The 11170-nt window shown below is 46.5% G+C and overlaps 2 protein-coding genes across 2 annotated transcripts in view; both read left to right on the forward strand.

Moving 5' to 3' along the window:
• The window catches only part of LOC129152299 (thrombomodulin), a 4823-nt gene extending 278 nt beyond the window's left edge, over positions 1-4545 (forward strand). The window contains exon 1 of the mRNA XM_054748526.2: positions 1-4545. This exon is cut by the window's left edge and continues 278 nt beyond it. Within this exon, the coding sequence (XP_054604501.2) occupies positions 1-1393 (1393 nt within the window). The 3' untranslated portion in view covers positions 1394-4545.
• A 386-nt stretch (positions 4546-4931) lies between these two features.
• thbd (thrombomodulin) lies at positions 4932-7081 on the forward strand. Its single transcript, XM_054748524.2, has one exon. The coding sequence runs from the start codon at positions 5331-5333 to the stop codon at positions 6960-6962; it is 1632 nt and encodes a 543-aa protein (XP_054604499.2). The 5' UTR covers positions 4932-5330; the 3' UTR covers positions 6963-7081.
• The last annotated feature ends 4089 nt before the right edge of the window (positions 7082-11170 follow it).

The following is an 11170-nucleotide window of genomic DNA, read 5'->3' on the forward strand; positions in this document are numbered from 1 at the left end:
GCAGTCGTGCAGGCTCACGAACGGACAGCTGGCTGAAAACCAGACGGAGGTGCTGGTGGAGCTGCCAGACGGGTTCGACGGGAGGTTCTGGCTGCGCAGTCCCCGAGGCACGCACTGCACCGCCGTGTCCATGAGGAGCGGGGCCAACGTGACAGTCCAGTCGGTACCGTGCCGGAACCAACTGGACGGATTTGTTTGCCGGTTTGATCCCTCTGAGGTTTGCAGTCCCGTGCAGGGGATCGGGCACGTCACGTACACGACCTCTTTCGTGACCCCGAACTTTGCGGTGGTGGACTCGGACTCCTTCCCACCGGGTACCGTGGCGGAGGAGGTCTGGTCCGGAGGCCCCTACCCGGACTCTAAACAGCTGTGCCACGGCCGGTGGCACCGGGCCCCCTGGTTCTGTGAGGTTCTGCTCGGCGGCTGCGAGCACGAATGCGACCATCTCTGTACCTGCCCTGTCACGCACGCGCTGCATCCCAACAATTTCTCCTGCGTGGCGCGCGCTCCCGCCACCCCCGCGCCGGGTCACCAGATCCAGTGCAGAAGCGGATTCGAACCGTCGCTGGACGGCACGCGCTGCGTGGACGTGGATGAGTGCGCGGAGGAGGAGGACTCGTGCACGGAGGAGGGTGAGGAATGCGTGAACACTGATGGAGGCTACGAGTGCACGTGCATGGAGGGCTTCGAGGAAGAGGACGGCGCGTGCGTGAACGCTTCCATCTGCCTGCTGTGTGAACACTCCAACTGTTCTCGGGTCAGCGGGGAGTTCCGGTGCGTGTGCCGGGACGGGTACCGGGTGTCCCCCAGAGATCCGACCCGGTGCGACCAGTACTGCCCAGAGAGGGTGTGCCGGGCGGTCTGCCACCGGGACCCGGACCTGGAGGAGCGGGACATGCAGCAGTGCACGTGCCCTGACGGGTACATCGTGGACCTGGTGAACCGGACCGCGGACTGTGTGGACATCGATGAATGCGAGCAGCAGATGTGCGACCACCTGTGTGAGAACACTTTCGGTAGCTACAGGTGTGCGTGTCACCGGGGGTTCCGGTTGGAGAGGGGGGACAGGTGTGTCCCCCTGGAGGAGAAGGGGGAGAAGGGGGAGGAGGAGAACCGCCTCCCTCCTTCTCCAAACGAATCACCCGAACCCCTCAGACCCGCCCTGCCCTCTTACATCAAGGCCGGCAGCGTCCTGGGCATCACCGTGTTCCTGGTTCTGTGCGCGGCCGGGCTGGGCTGCCTGGTCCGAACCATGATGAGGCGCTGCGGCCGCCTGGACCTGACCTCCATCAGACACCCGGATCTGGACATCTTCTACCTGCAGCAGGTGACAACAGAGACCTACAAGAGGCTGTCATTTGATAAACAATCAAAGAGCGACATGAGACTCTGATCTGGTTCTGACTCGTGGACTTCCAGCTTCTCATCTCCATAAGAGAGTCAGCTTCAGGATGGAACTTCAGACCGGTTCAAGTGAAGAATTAAGATCTTGTTTTTGGTAGCTGCCAGAACAGCCTCGGTTTGGAGAAACAGAGATCCTCTCTGACCTTGTTTATGGGTCCATCACAGAGACTACGGAGAGGTCACATGACAGCAGGACACTCACTCACCCCACCCCGCTGCTGCAGCAGTTGGTTCTGGTTCGGTAGCTAAACCAGATCCGGGGTTTCCACTGATTTTGTCAGAACTTGCGGTGCAGCTATTCCTTTTTTGTCTGACTTTAAACGGACGACGTCATCCACACGACTGACCTGTTAGGTCGTCATGGTCAGTGATGCATCGTCCATCTTTTTTTAAGGGTGCAAGCATTAGCCGTTAGCAGAACGTCTGGCTCCCATGTGCCGCTATTCCAGCGACTGACTGGTCAGCGTGGAGCAACACCTGATATGATTGGCTGTTCCTGTCGACCTGTTCTCATGTGTTGAAGGAATTTTTATTTGTAGACGTATATTAGTATTGTTTTAACACCCAGCCTTATGAGAGTGATCAAATGTTTTAAAATAATGCACTGTAAACCCAAATGTTGAAAATAATCTAATATAATTGATATAAAAACGTTTTTTGAACTAAAATGTGTTGAATTAGTTCAATCTTTTCCTTGTTTTAAGTACATAGAACTCAAACTTTTTAATTAATCTGAAAAACATATTTTTAATTAGCCTAACTTAAATAAATCAATAAAGAACTACTTAACTTGAATGAGTAATATGACCTAAAAATATTAATTCATAATTTTATGTTTCTCTATTATTTTATTCATCTTTGTCAACTTAAAGTGTGTCTGATAAACAGACTTATATATTTCTTAAAATATTTGTGGATCTATAGGAAAAAACAAGCACAAATAAGCAATTTTGGTGGATTTCAGACACAACAAAGAACTGGTGGTGAGATGCATTCTGGGTAGTCATGCATTTAGTTATTTTGTTCTATTTTGGGGTGTTTATGCATGTTTATTGTGGGGCATTGCTGTTTTTAGTTATTACTTCAATCAGTGCTGAAAATGTGGTGTTACTTTTCGTATCATGTTGGCACCATAAGTGAGGAGGAATGACCAACCTGTGCCGTTCAACTTTAATGCATGTCCATCACAAATGAAGATATGCTAACAAGATATGATGCACTCATGGATCAGATATAATGTCAGATTTTTCCATGCCTCATTGACAACAATGCACCAACAGATTTGTGAGTCTCATGATAATTTATTTACATATTCTCTGATGTTAACTGATTCCAGATATTAATGGTTTTCCACTTTAAACATCAGACTCCTCTGGGATTAGTCGTTCACTCTGGTAGTTGTAAGCTCAGTTTACTCAGTTAGCTATTAGCTCAGTTAGCTCAGTTAGCTGTTAGCTCTGTTATTTGTTATCTCGGTTTGCCCACTTAGAAGTTAGCTCTGTATGTTGCTCTAGCTTTGTTAGCTCAGCTAGCTATGTAAGTTGTGTTAGCTGTTAGCTCTGTTAGACGATTGCTCAGTTAGCTGTTAGCTTGGTTAGCTCTGAAATCTGCATTAGCTTTGTTAGCTATTAGCTTTGTTAGATGTTAGCTCTGTAAGCTGTGTTAGCTTTGTTAGCTCTATTAGATGTTAGCTCCGTTAGTTGTTAGCTCAGTTAGCTCTGTAAGCTGCATTAGCTTTGTTAGCTGTTAGCTTTGTTAGACGTTAGCTCAGTTAGCTCTGTAAGCTGTGTTAGCTTGCAGCTTTAATTAGAACTAACCTGCTTCTCCTAAACAAGATGTTCTAATTTAACTTTTCTACAGAAACTTACACTGAAGACATTTATGGCTTATTATGATTATTATTATTATTGTTGTTGTTGTTATTATTGTTGTTGTTGTTTTTGTTATTATTATTATTATTTTGTTGTTTTTGGTTATTATTGTTCTTGTTTTTGTTATTATTATTATAACTAATATCATATTTTTTGTTATTATTTTTATTATAATAGTTATGATTATATTTTTTTATTTGTATTATTTTTATTATTATTATTGTTGTTGTTATTGTTAATCCTCTTGTTGAAGAAACAATAATTGCAGCCTGTGTATGTGCTTCTCTTGGATCAGCTGATTGAGGGCTTCTCGTGGTTCCCCAGACCAAAACAGGAAATAGATTTTTGCAGGTCGTTCCCAGGTTGTGGAACAAGCTGCCTACAAATGTAAAACGGACCGACTCTCTTTTAAAACTCACCTTTTGTCTCTGGCCTTTGATTGAAGTGGTTTGTTTTACTGTATTTTCTTCATTTTTATTTGACAGAACTAGGTACATGTTGATGTTTTTATTAGGGCTTTATAAACAAGCTGGAAGAAACAAAAATATATTATTTTCAAAGGCATCATTTACAGATAGGCGACTCAAACCTGTGGTGTTCTGGTTCTGATGATGATGATGATGTTTTTATTCTAAAGCTCTAATGTTTACTATTTGGTTGGTTGTGGTTTTTTGTTGTTGTTTGTTTCTGTATTGATGGGAAAGCTCCACACTCGCTCAACTGCCTCCTATATTGACTGAGTCACAATATTACCAAAGTAGGAAAACTCTTTAAAAAGTGCTTTTTTTAAATGAAGTTTTAAAATGTGTATTCTGCATTAAGACAAATATAAAAAACATGCAGGATGAAAATCCTGATGGAGAAAATAACTGATGTGTGAGACGTGGAGTCCTCTGCTCCGGTTCTGTATGAATGTGGCTCCAGCCCAGCTGACGTGTTTTTATGTAAAACATGATTTGGTTGTTGATTAATGACACCACACCCAGCAGATCTACTGATCTGGTCTGAGAGCAGACGCTCACACAGACGTAGGCTAGAGACGATGTTCTGCAGCTCCTCCTGGTTCTGTGTTTGTGAACGTTCTGCTCCATCAGCTCCACACAGATGTAAGAACCTGCTGCTGACGCAACATCCTGGCTGTACATCCACGTGTCCGACATGCTCATAATAAAGCTTTCTACTGTGGTTTTACTCTGGATTTTATTACAGCAGATGCTAAAAAACATGTCTGCCATAGTAACAGCTCTGAAATAAATGTATGATTTTCTTATTGCTTCCTGTTTTTAAACAGAGCTTTTCCCTACAGCCGTCACCAGGAACCCCGTTTATCACCATCACTGGGACAGTTAATTAATTAATTAATTAATTTCCATCTTTCTGAACCCGCTTGTCCATAGGGTCGGGGGGGGGTACACAGACCCACACCACAGGACAAACAATCACACACACGCACGCACGCACGCATGTACACACACACACACACATAAGGACAATTTAGACAGACCAATTAACCAAACAGTCATGTTTTTGGACTGTGGGAGGAAGCCGGAGAACCCGGAGAGAACCCACGCATGCACGGGGAGAACATGCTAACTCCATGCAGAAAGACCCCAGGCCGGGAAGCGAATTTATTTATTTATTGAATTTATTTATTTATCTTTAGAACTATTTTATCTGACCACAGCAGCAGCTCTAGTTTGTTAAAATAACCCAAAATAAAAATAACTGCTTTTGAAATAAAAACAAAGAGACAGAAAGTTGGATCAGAACCATCTGGGTTCTGAACCGGTTACTGACTAAAGGATGTTGACCCGGGTCCAGTAGGGAGGGCTTGCTAGAGGGTGGGGGGTAAACCCCCGGTGCGTGCACACGGCCCAGTGCGTCAGCGCGTAAAAGCCGTGCGTAACGTGGATGTGTTCAGATGAAGAGGCCAGCAGCGGGCAGAACCTTCTTCTAAGTGGGTCCCAGCATGGACTCCAGAGCTTACTGGGGAGTGGACTGGTTCTGTAACAAGCAGGCAGATCCCACCAGAACCTGATCAGGCCGAGGATCCGGATGGACATGGGGACGTGGACCCTGCTGGTCCTGCTGCTGGGACCAGTCGGAGCTCTGACGCCTCACAGTGGCTACTGCATCGGTAAAGGGTGCTTCGCCTGGTTCCGAGTTCCGAGCGACTTCAGAACCGCACAGAGTCACTGCCAAGATCTGGGGGGACACTTGATGACGGTCCGCACCTCGGTGTCAAACGACGTTCTGTCCGTCCTGGTGGGAAACGTAACCGGGAGCTTCTGGATCGGTCTGCATCGACCCAGCGGCTGTCCGGAACCGGCTGCGAAGCTCAGCGGGTTCCAGTGGGTCACCGCAGACTCCGAGAGCGACTTCAGGAACTGGCTGCAGAACTTTACCAGCAGCTGCTCTGTGGAGCGCTGCGTGTCCGTTAACGGGCAGGACGGGTTCCGGTGGAGACCGACACGGTGCGGCCGGAGCACCGCCGGGTTCCTCTGTGAGTTCGGCTCCACAGAGCAGTGCCAGGCCCAAGCTGTCGGGCCGGGGGAGTCCGTCTCCTACATGATTCCCTACGGATTCAGGGTGGACGATCTTCCGATGGTTCCGCTTGGAAGTACCGCGACCCGCTTCCCGTCCGGGACCAGGTCCATCTGCTCCTCGGCCGGGTGGCTTCCTGCGCCGTGGAGCTGCGAGATAAGCGTGGGTGGCTGTGAGTACCGGTGCGCTCCCGGGCCTGACAACGACCCGGTCTGCGTCTGCCCTCCGGGCCGAACCATCAACCCGGGCAACAAGGTGTCGTGCGAGTCGTCGGGACTGGGAGACCCGTGCGCCGAGCGGCGATGCCAGCAGATCTGCTTCATGGACGGCGCGTGCGGGTGCGAGCACGGCTTCAGGCTGGCGGAGGACGGCACGTCGTGCGTGGACTTCAACGAGTGCACGAACGAGCGTCAGTGTCCCGGAGAGAACTTTATGTGCGTGAACACGCAGCTCAGATATAAGTGCGTGTGCCAGGTTGGGTTCACGAGCAGACGCGGACTGTGCGTAGACAGGGACGAGTGCGTGTCCGCGCCATGCGAGCACGAGTGCGTGAACACACCTGGCAGCTACAGGTGCCTCTGCTATGAAGGATACGTGGTGGACAAAGCGTCTCCGGATAGGTGCAAACTGTTCTGCGGGAAGGACGAGTGTCCCGCCGTCTGCGACCCGAACGACGGGCGCCAGTGCTACTGCCCGGAAGGGTACGTGGCGGAGGAGAGGCCCGACGGAACCTTCTGTCTGGAAATAGACGAGTGTGCGTTCTCCTACTGCGACCAAGGATGCGTAAACACGTTCGGTGGGTACGTGTGCTCCTGCGACCCCGGGTTCAAACTGGTGGAGGAGTACAGGTGCGTAAAAACCGATGAGGAGGGCCCAGAAGAGGGGGCCCCAACTCCTGACCCAACCAGCCTCAACGAGGAGCCTGATCCAACACACCGCCCCTCTGCCATTACTCCCGGAGGTCTAGTGGGCATCATCGTGTGCGTGGTGGTCCTCATCACGCTGCTGGTGTTCGCAGCTCACCTGGGACTCAGGCAGAGGGGCAGGAAGAGCAGCAGCGCCTCGGGGCCCCTCCGGGCTGCTGGGGAGGACAGTCACAGTTTACAGAGGGTCAGGACACACAGCCACGTGGACAGCTTCTAAACACAACAACAGTTGGATTTGAACAACATCCCGACTCCTACCTGTGAACAGGTGCTATGGGGCGCTGATCGTAAAGTTATACGTGTAAAAGTGAATGAATAAAACTCTGGTGTGAAACATTTAAAGTGACTTTTTCAACACGTACGTGTTTGGAGTCTTAAATAAAGTTTTTATCTAAATATGTAGTTTAAGTGTAAAGTTGCATCAGCAAATTTAAATAAGCGTGTTTAAATATTTCAAATAGCCGACATGAGTCTGTCTGGTCCCGGTTCGACCACACTGATAAATATATGTAAACAAACTCATTCAGTCTGACCCTGACAGGTCACCCCACATTTATTTTGTTATGGTAGAATTAGCATCTTGGCTGAATATTTAATTTAGGGTTAGTAACCCTAACCCTTGTTCATTTTAAATTACAGATTTCATTTAAATATTTTACAATTATTAGATTTATTATATTATTTATTATAGACAGTTACTGTTTGTTCATGCTCATGCTTTGGGGAGAATAATAAACAAGAATAAAAATAAACAAACGGGACTAAATAATAAACAAACCAGAGTCTGAACATAAATATAAGCAGTGCATTTTAAGATATTTGTTCAGTCCTAAATATTTCATTTTAATTATATTTAGATTTTAATTTAAGTATTTAAAAGGTAAAGGGCCTTCTAGTCCTAGAACCCCCCAAGGTGCTTTACAACACAGCCGGTCAGGCGTTCACTTACACACAAACACACTCTGGTGGTGATGGCCATATTTATTTAGTTACTGGTGATATAGAAGATTTTTTTTATTTAATTATTTATTTATTTCTAAATATGCACATCTGTTTTTAAATATTTCAATGTAATCTCAAACTCTTGCATTTAATTGAACTTTTTTATGATTTTAAATATTTAAATTTAATGTACATATAAGTTAGGGTTAAGGTTAGTTTATCTAGATTTTATCCTAAACACATTCCAGATTTAATATTTGAAGCTAAATGTGGTCAGATATGGTTAAAGTAAAAAAAAAGTTTATTATTTTACATTCAGCACTCCATACTAAGCCTCCGGGAGCTCGTGTTAACTTTGCAGATGGAGGAGGATTCAACACAGTATAATAATAATTATTATTAGCACACACACTGGTGTAAGACATTTGTTCTCTGCTTTTCACCCTTCCCTTGGGGGAGCAGTGAGCTGCAGCTCTCTGGAGCTGGGCTTAAATCTGGTTTAACCCCTTAAAGCTGAGGGTCACCAGGGAGGATTTATATTTTTAGTCTTTGGTGTGACCTCGGATCAGGTGATGCACATGCTTGTGTTTCCCTTCCTGACTCGTCCTGATCTGCAGGCCAATTCTGCCACCATGTGGAGGAAATTCATAATGACAGCATAATGGATCAGAACTCATAAAATCTAACTTTTATCATAAAAACAGTTTTACTTTTCAGTGAAAACATGAAGTTTTCCCACATTTGTTTTCTGATAAAAGAAAAAAACTTCACTGGCGTGTGAACTGGTTTATATTATATCTGACATTTGACCTTAAACCCTGCGTCTAAATCATCGACATATACATATATGGATAATGGGTTTCCATAGACTCCAATAACACGTTTTTGTACTAAAATGGGAGGTGGCCACCCCTGCCTTTTTGACCATGTCACAGGTTCCGTCAAGCCCAGACAATTCCATAAAAGGGAAGAGAGGTGGAGCTGAGGGTGGGGCTGTAAGGCTGGGATCAACTGACGACACCCGGTCGAACTAGCTACAAGCTAACCTGAAGCTAACCCAAAGCTAACGTGGAGGTGGGAGCTAAGCTAACGGAGGTAGCAACCTAGCTACAACCGGAGCTAACTGTGCACAACACCAGAGCTTCTGAGATACGCCGGGCTGACCGCTGGGTAAAACCGGGTGGAACACAGAGGTCTCCGAGAGCTCCTCAAGCCGGCAGCCGTGCAGCTAACAGAAGCCGCGATCAGACAGAGATGGACCGGGCTGCGGGGAGGGGAGAACCGGGTGGAAAACCTCGGTCTCCCGAGAGCTCCACAAGCCGATAGTGGGAACCCAGCTCCACCAACATGTTATATTTTAACCCATTTTCTAAAGTGCAGCATTATGTTAAATGCACTGGGTTTTACCCTATTACATTTACATTTCATGGTTAAACAGTACATGTTAAAATCTAAGCTCAGCTCGGCAGTGACCTAAAATACATAAATATAATTTTACTTACCGAAAAAAATGAAGTGGAGACTCCTTGGACGCTCTATTAGTGCAATTAATGCCACAGCAAGTCATTTTGTCCAACAATTGCACAAAAAATATCCAAACAAGAATACACACACACAGAGACTCAAAATCCCGGAGCAGTTTCCAGGCCAGACCGAGGCTCTACTGAGGCCTTTCCATGGAGCTAGCTCTGTGGTCACGTGGGTCTGATGCTCATTAATTATACAGAATTTTAGGCTTTTAATACACTTAAACAGAAGAGTGAGAAAAACATTCACCCCCCTCAGAGTTGTCATGAGTGTAAACTAGATCATTTAAACCTAAAACATGTTCTGGTACCAGGCTGTAAACATGTTTATTTCTGCTGGGAAATTGGTATTTTTAACATGGGAGTCAATGAGGATTTGCTCGCTTCTGACACCAGCCCCTAGTGGATGAGGGTGGAACTGCTATTTTTGGTACTTCCGGGTTGAGACCAATTTCTGAGCCGCGTTGTGGGGGCTTGGTCTGAATTCAAACTTTGATCTCTTTGTTAGCTGATCTGAAACAGGAGACAAAAAAGCTAAAATGGAAGAAATTTTTATGCAAGAAAACAGAGTTTAAAAATTAATTTTAACGTTTTAATACAGGAAATGAGTATTTATTTAGTTTTCTGATTCCTGAGTTAAGGTCACTACAATATGAAGAGGAGAGTTCAGACGCTTTTTTCCTCCTCCCCATCTTATCCCAAGGCTCTTTATCTGTCTTTGGGTTTACGGCGCTTCTGCATTTTTTCTGGAAACTGGAAATTATTAAAACTGGACCTGGTCAGCTGGTCTCTCAACGTGATTGACAACATTTTTCAGCTTTGAGAACGGGAGAAGGGGCTCCCGGTTGCCCCTCTGGGACAGAGCCAGCTGGGCATATCATGGACTCCTGGAAACAGTGGAACCTGATCTGCCTCTCTCAGCTGTCTGTAGAGGATTCTGAAGACGTCTGGATATTCGTGGTGTTGGTGTCAGGTTTCCTGCTGTTTGGCCTGGGCGGTCGCATGGCTTACCAGAAAATTAATGAGTTTTCGAGGAATATTGACTCAATCCCGGAGCTCAGGGATGGATTACACCGTGCTGTGAACGCAAACTCATATAATTGTCGAGATGAGTCGTAAGCTTGGAACTTTGGCTGAGATTCAGGCTCTGGCACGGAAGGTTGATTCGATCAAGGAGAGAGTTGACGGGACAGCACGGTTGGGGATAGATTAATTACGTCATTATTGGATCTAGAGGGGTTGAGGACCAACAGAACTTTAAGACAGAGAGGAAATTATCTCTGTCTGGCCCCAAAACAAGTTCTTACCTGAATCTGGTGCTCTTGAGCCTGTGAGGCTGAAGTGATTACTCCCCCTCAGAAGAAATGTGGAATGCTGCCGTCGCCATGGCAACTCTGTCCCCCATTCCAGCCTGGGCGGGACTGAGACCGGTGAAGGCCGTGGAACCGTTTCCAGGAGTCACTGTGCTTTCTAACCCAATTACCTCCCTCCCCTGTCCAGACGGAGGTGACGAGCGCTGCTCATTGCGGCTGCATGCACTGATGTGAGGAGAGTCCCCAACCCTACCACCCCACCTAGTGGACACTTATGTGGTGTGATGTCTGAAGTCTGTTGGATTTCTGTCTGAGGTGTTTTTTGCAGAGCAAAGCTGCCCTCCCTGTGGAGGGTAACTCTGAAGTGCCTTTTTTCCCTCCACCTGAACCAATCCTCGTGTAAACACTGATCTCTATTAAGGTAGCGCGACTCAGGTTGCGAATGACCACAGTCACCAATTCTTGTCATGTGTCTATGTCTGTATGTCTGATCTCAGAATTGTGTGTGCTGAAACTCTAATTTCCCTCTGGGATTAATAAAGTATCTTTGAATTGAATTGAAATGAATTTTAACACCAGATTCATGGAAGTTTAGCTACAGCGCTCGGCATAAAAGAGTACACCCCCTTTAAAAGTACTGATTT

The sequence above is a fragment of the Nothobranchius furzeri genome, chromosome 2, assembly GCF_043380555.1.
Source record: "Nothobranchius furzeri strain GRZ-AD chromosome 2, NfurGRZ-RIMD1, whole genome shotgun sequence".
NCBI classification, from domain to species: domain Eukaryota; kingdom Metazoa; phylum Chordata; class Actinopteri; order Cyprinodontiformes; family Nothobranchiidae; genus Nothobranchius; species Nothobranchius furzeri.

Excerpts from the sequence above, each read along its gene's own strand:
- thbd (XM_054748524.2), top strand. The coding sequence starts at position 5,331 with ATGGACATGGGGACGTGGACCCTGCTGGTCCTGCTGCTGGGACCAGTC.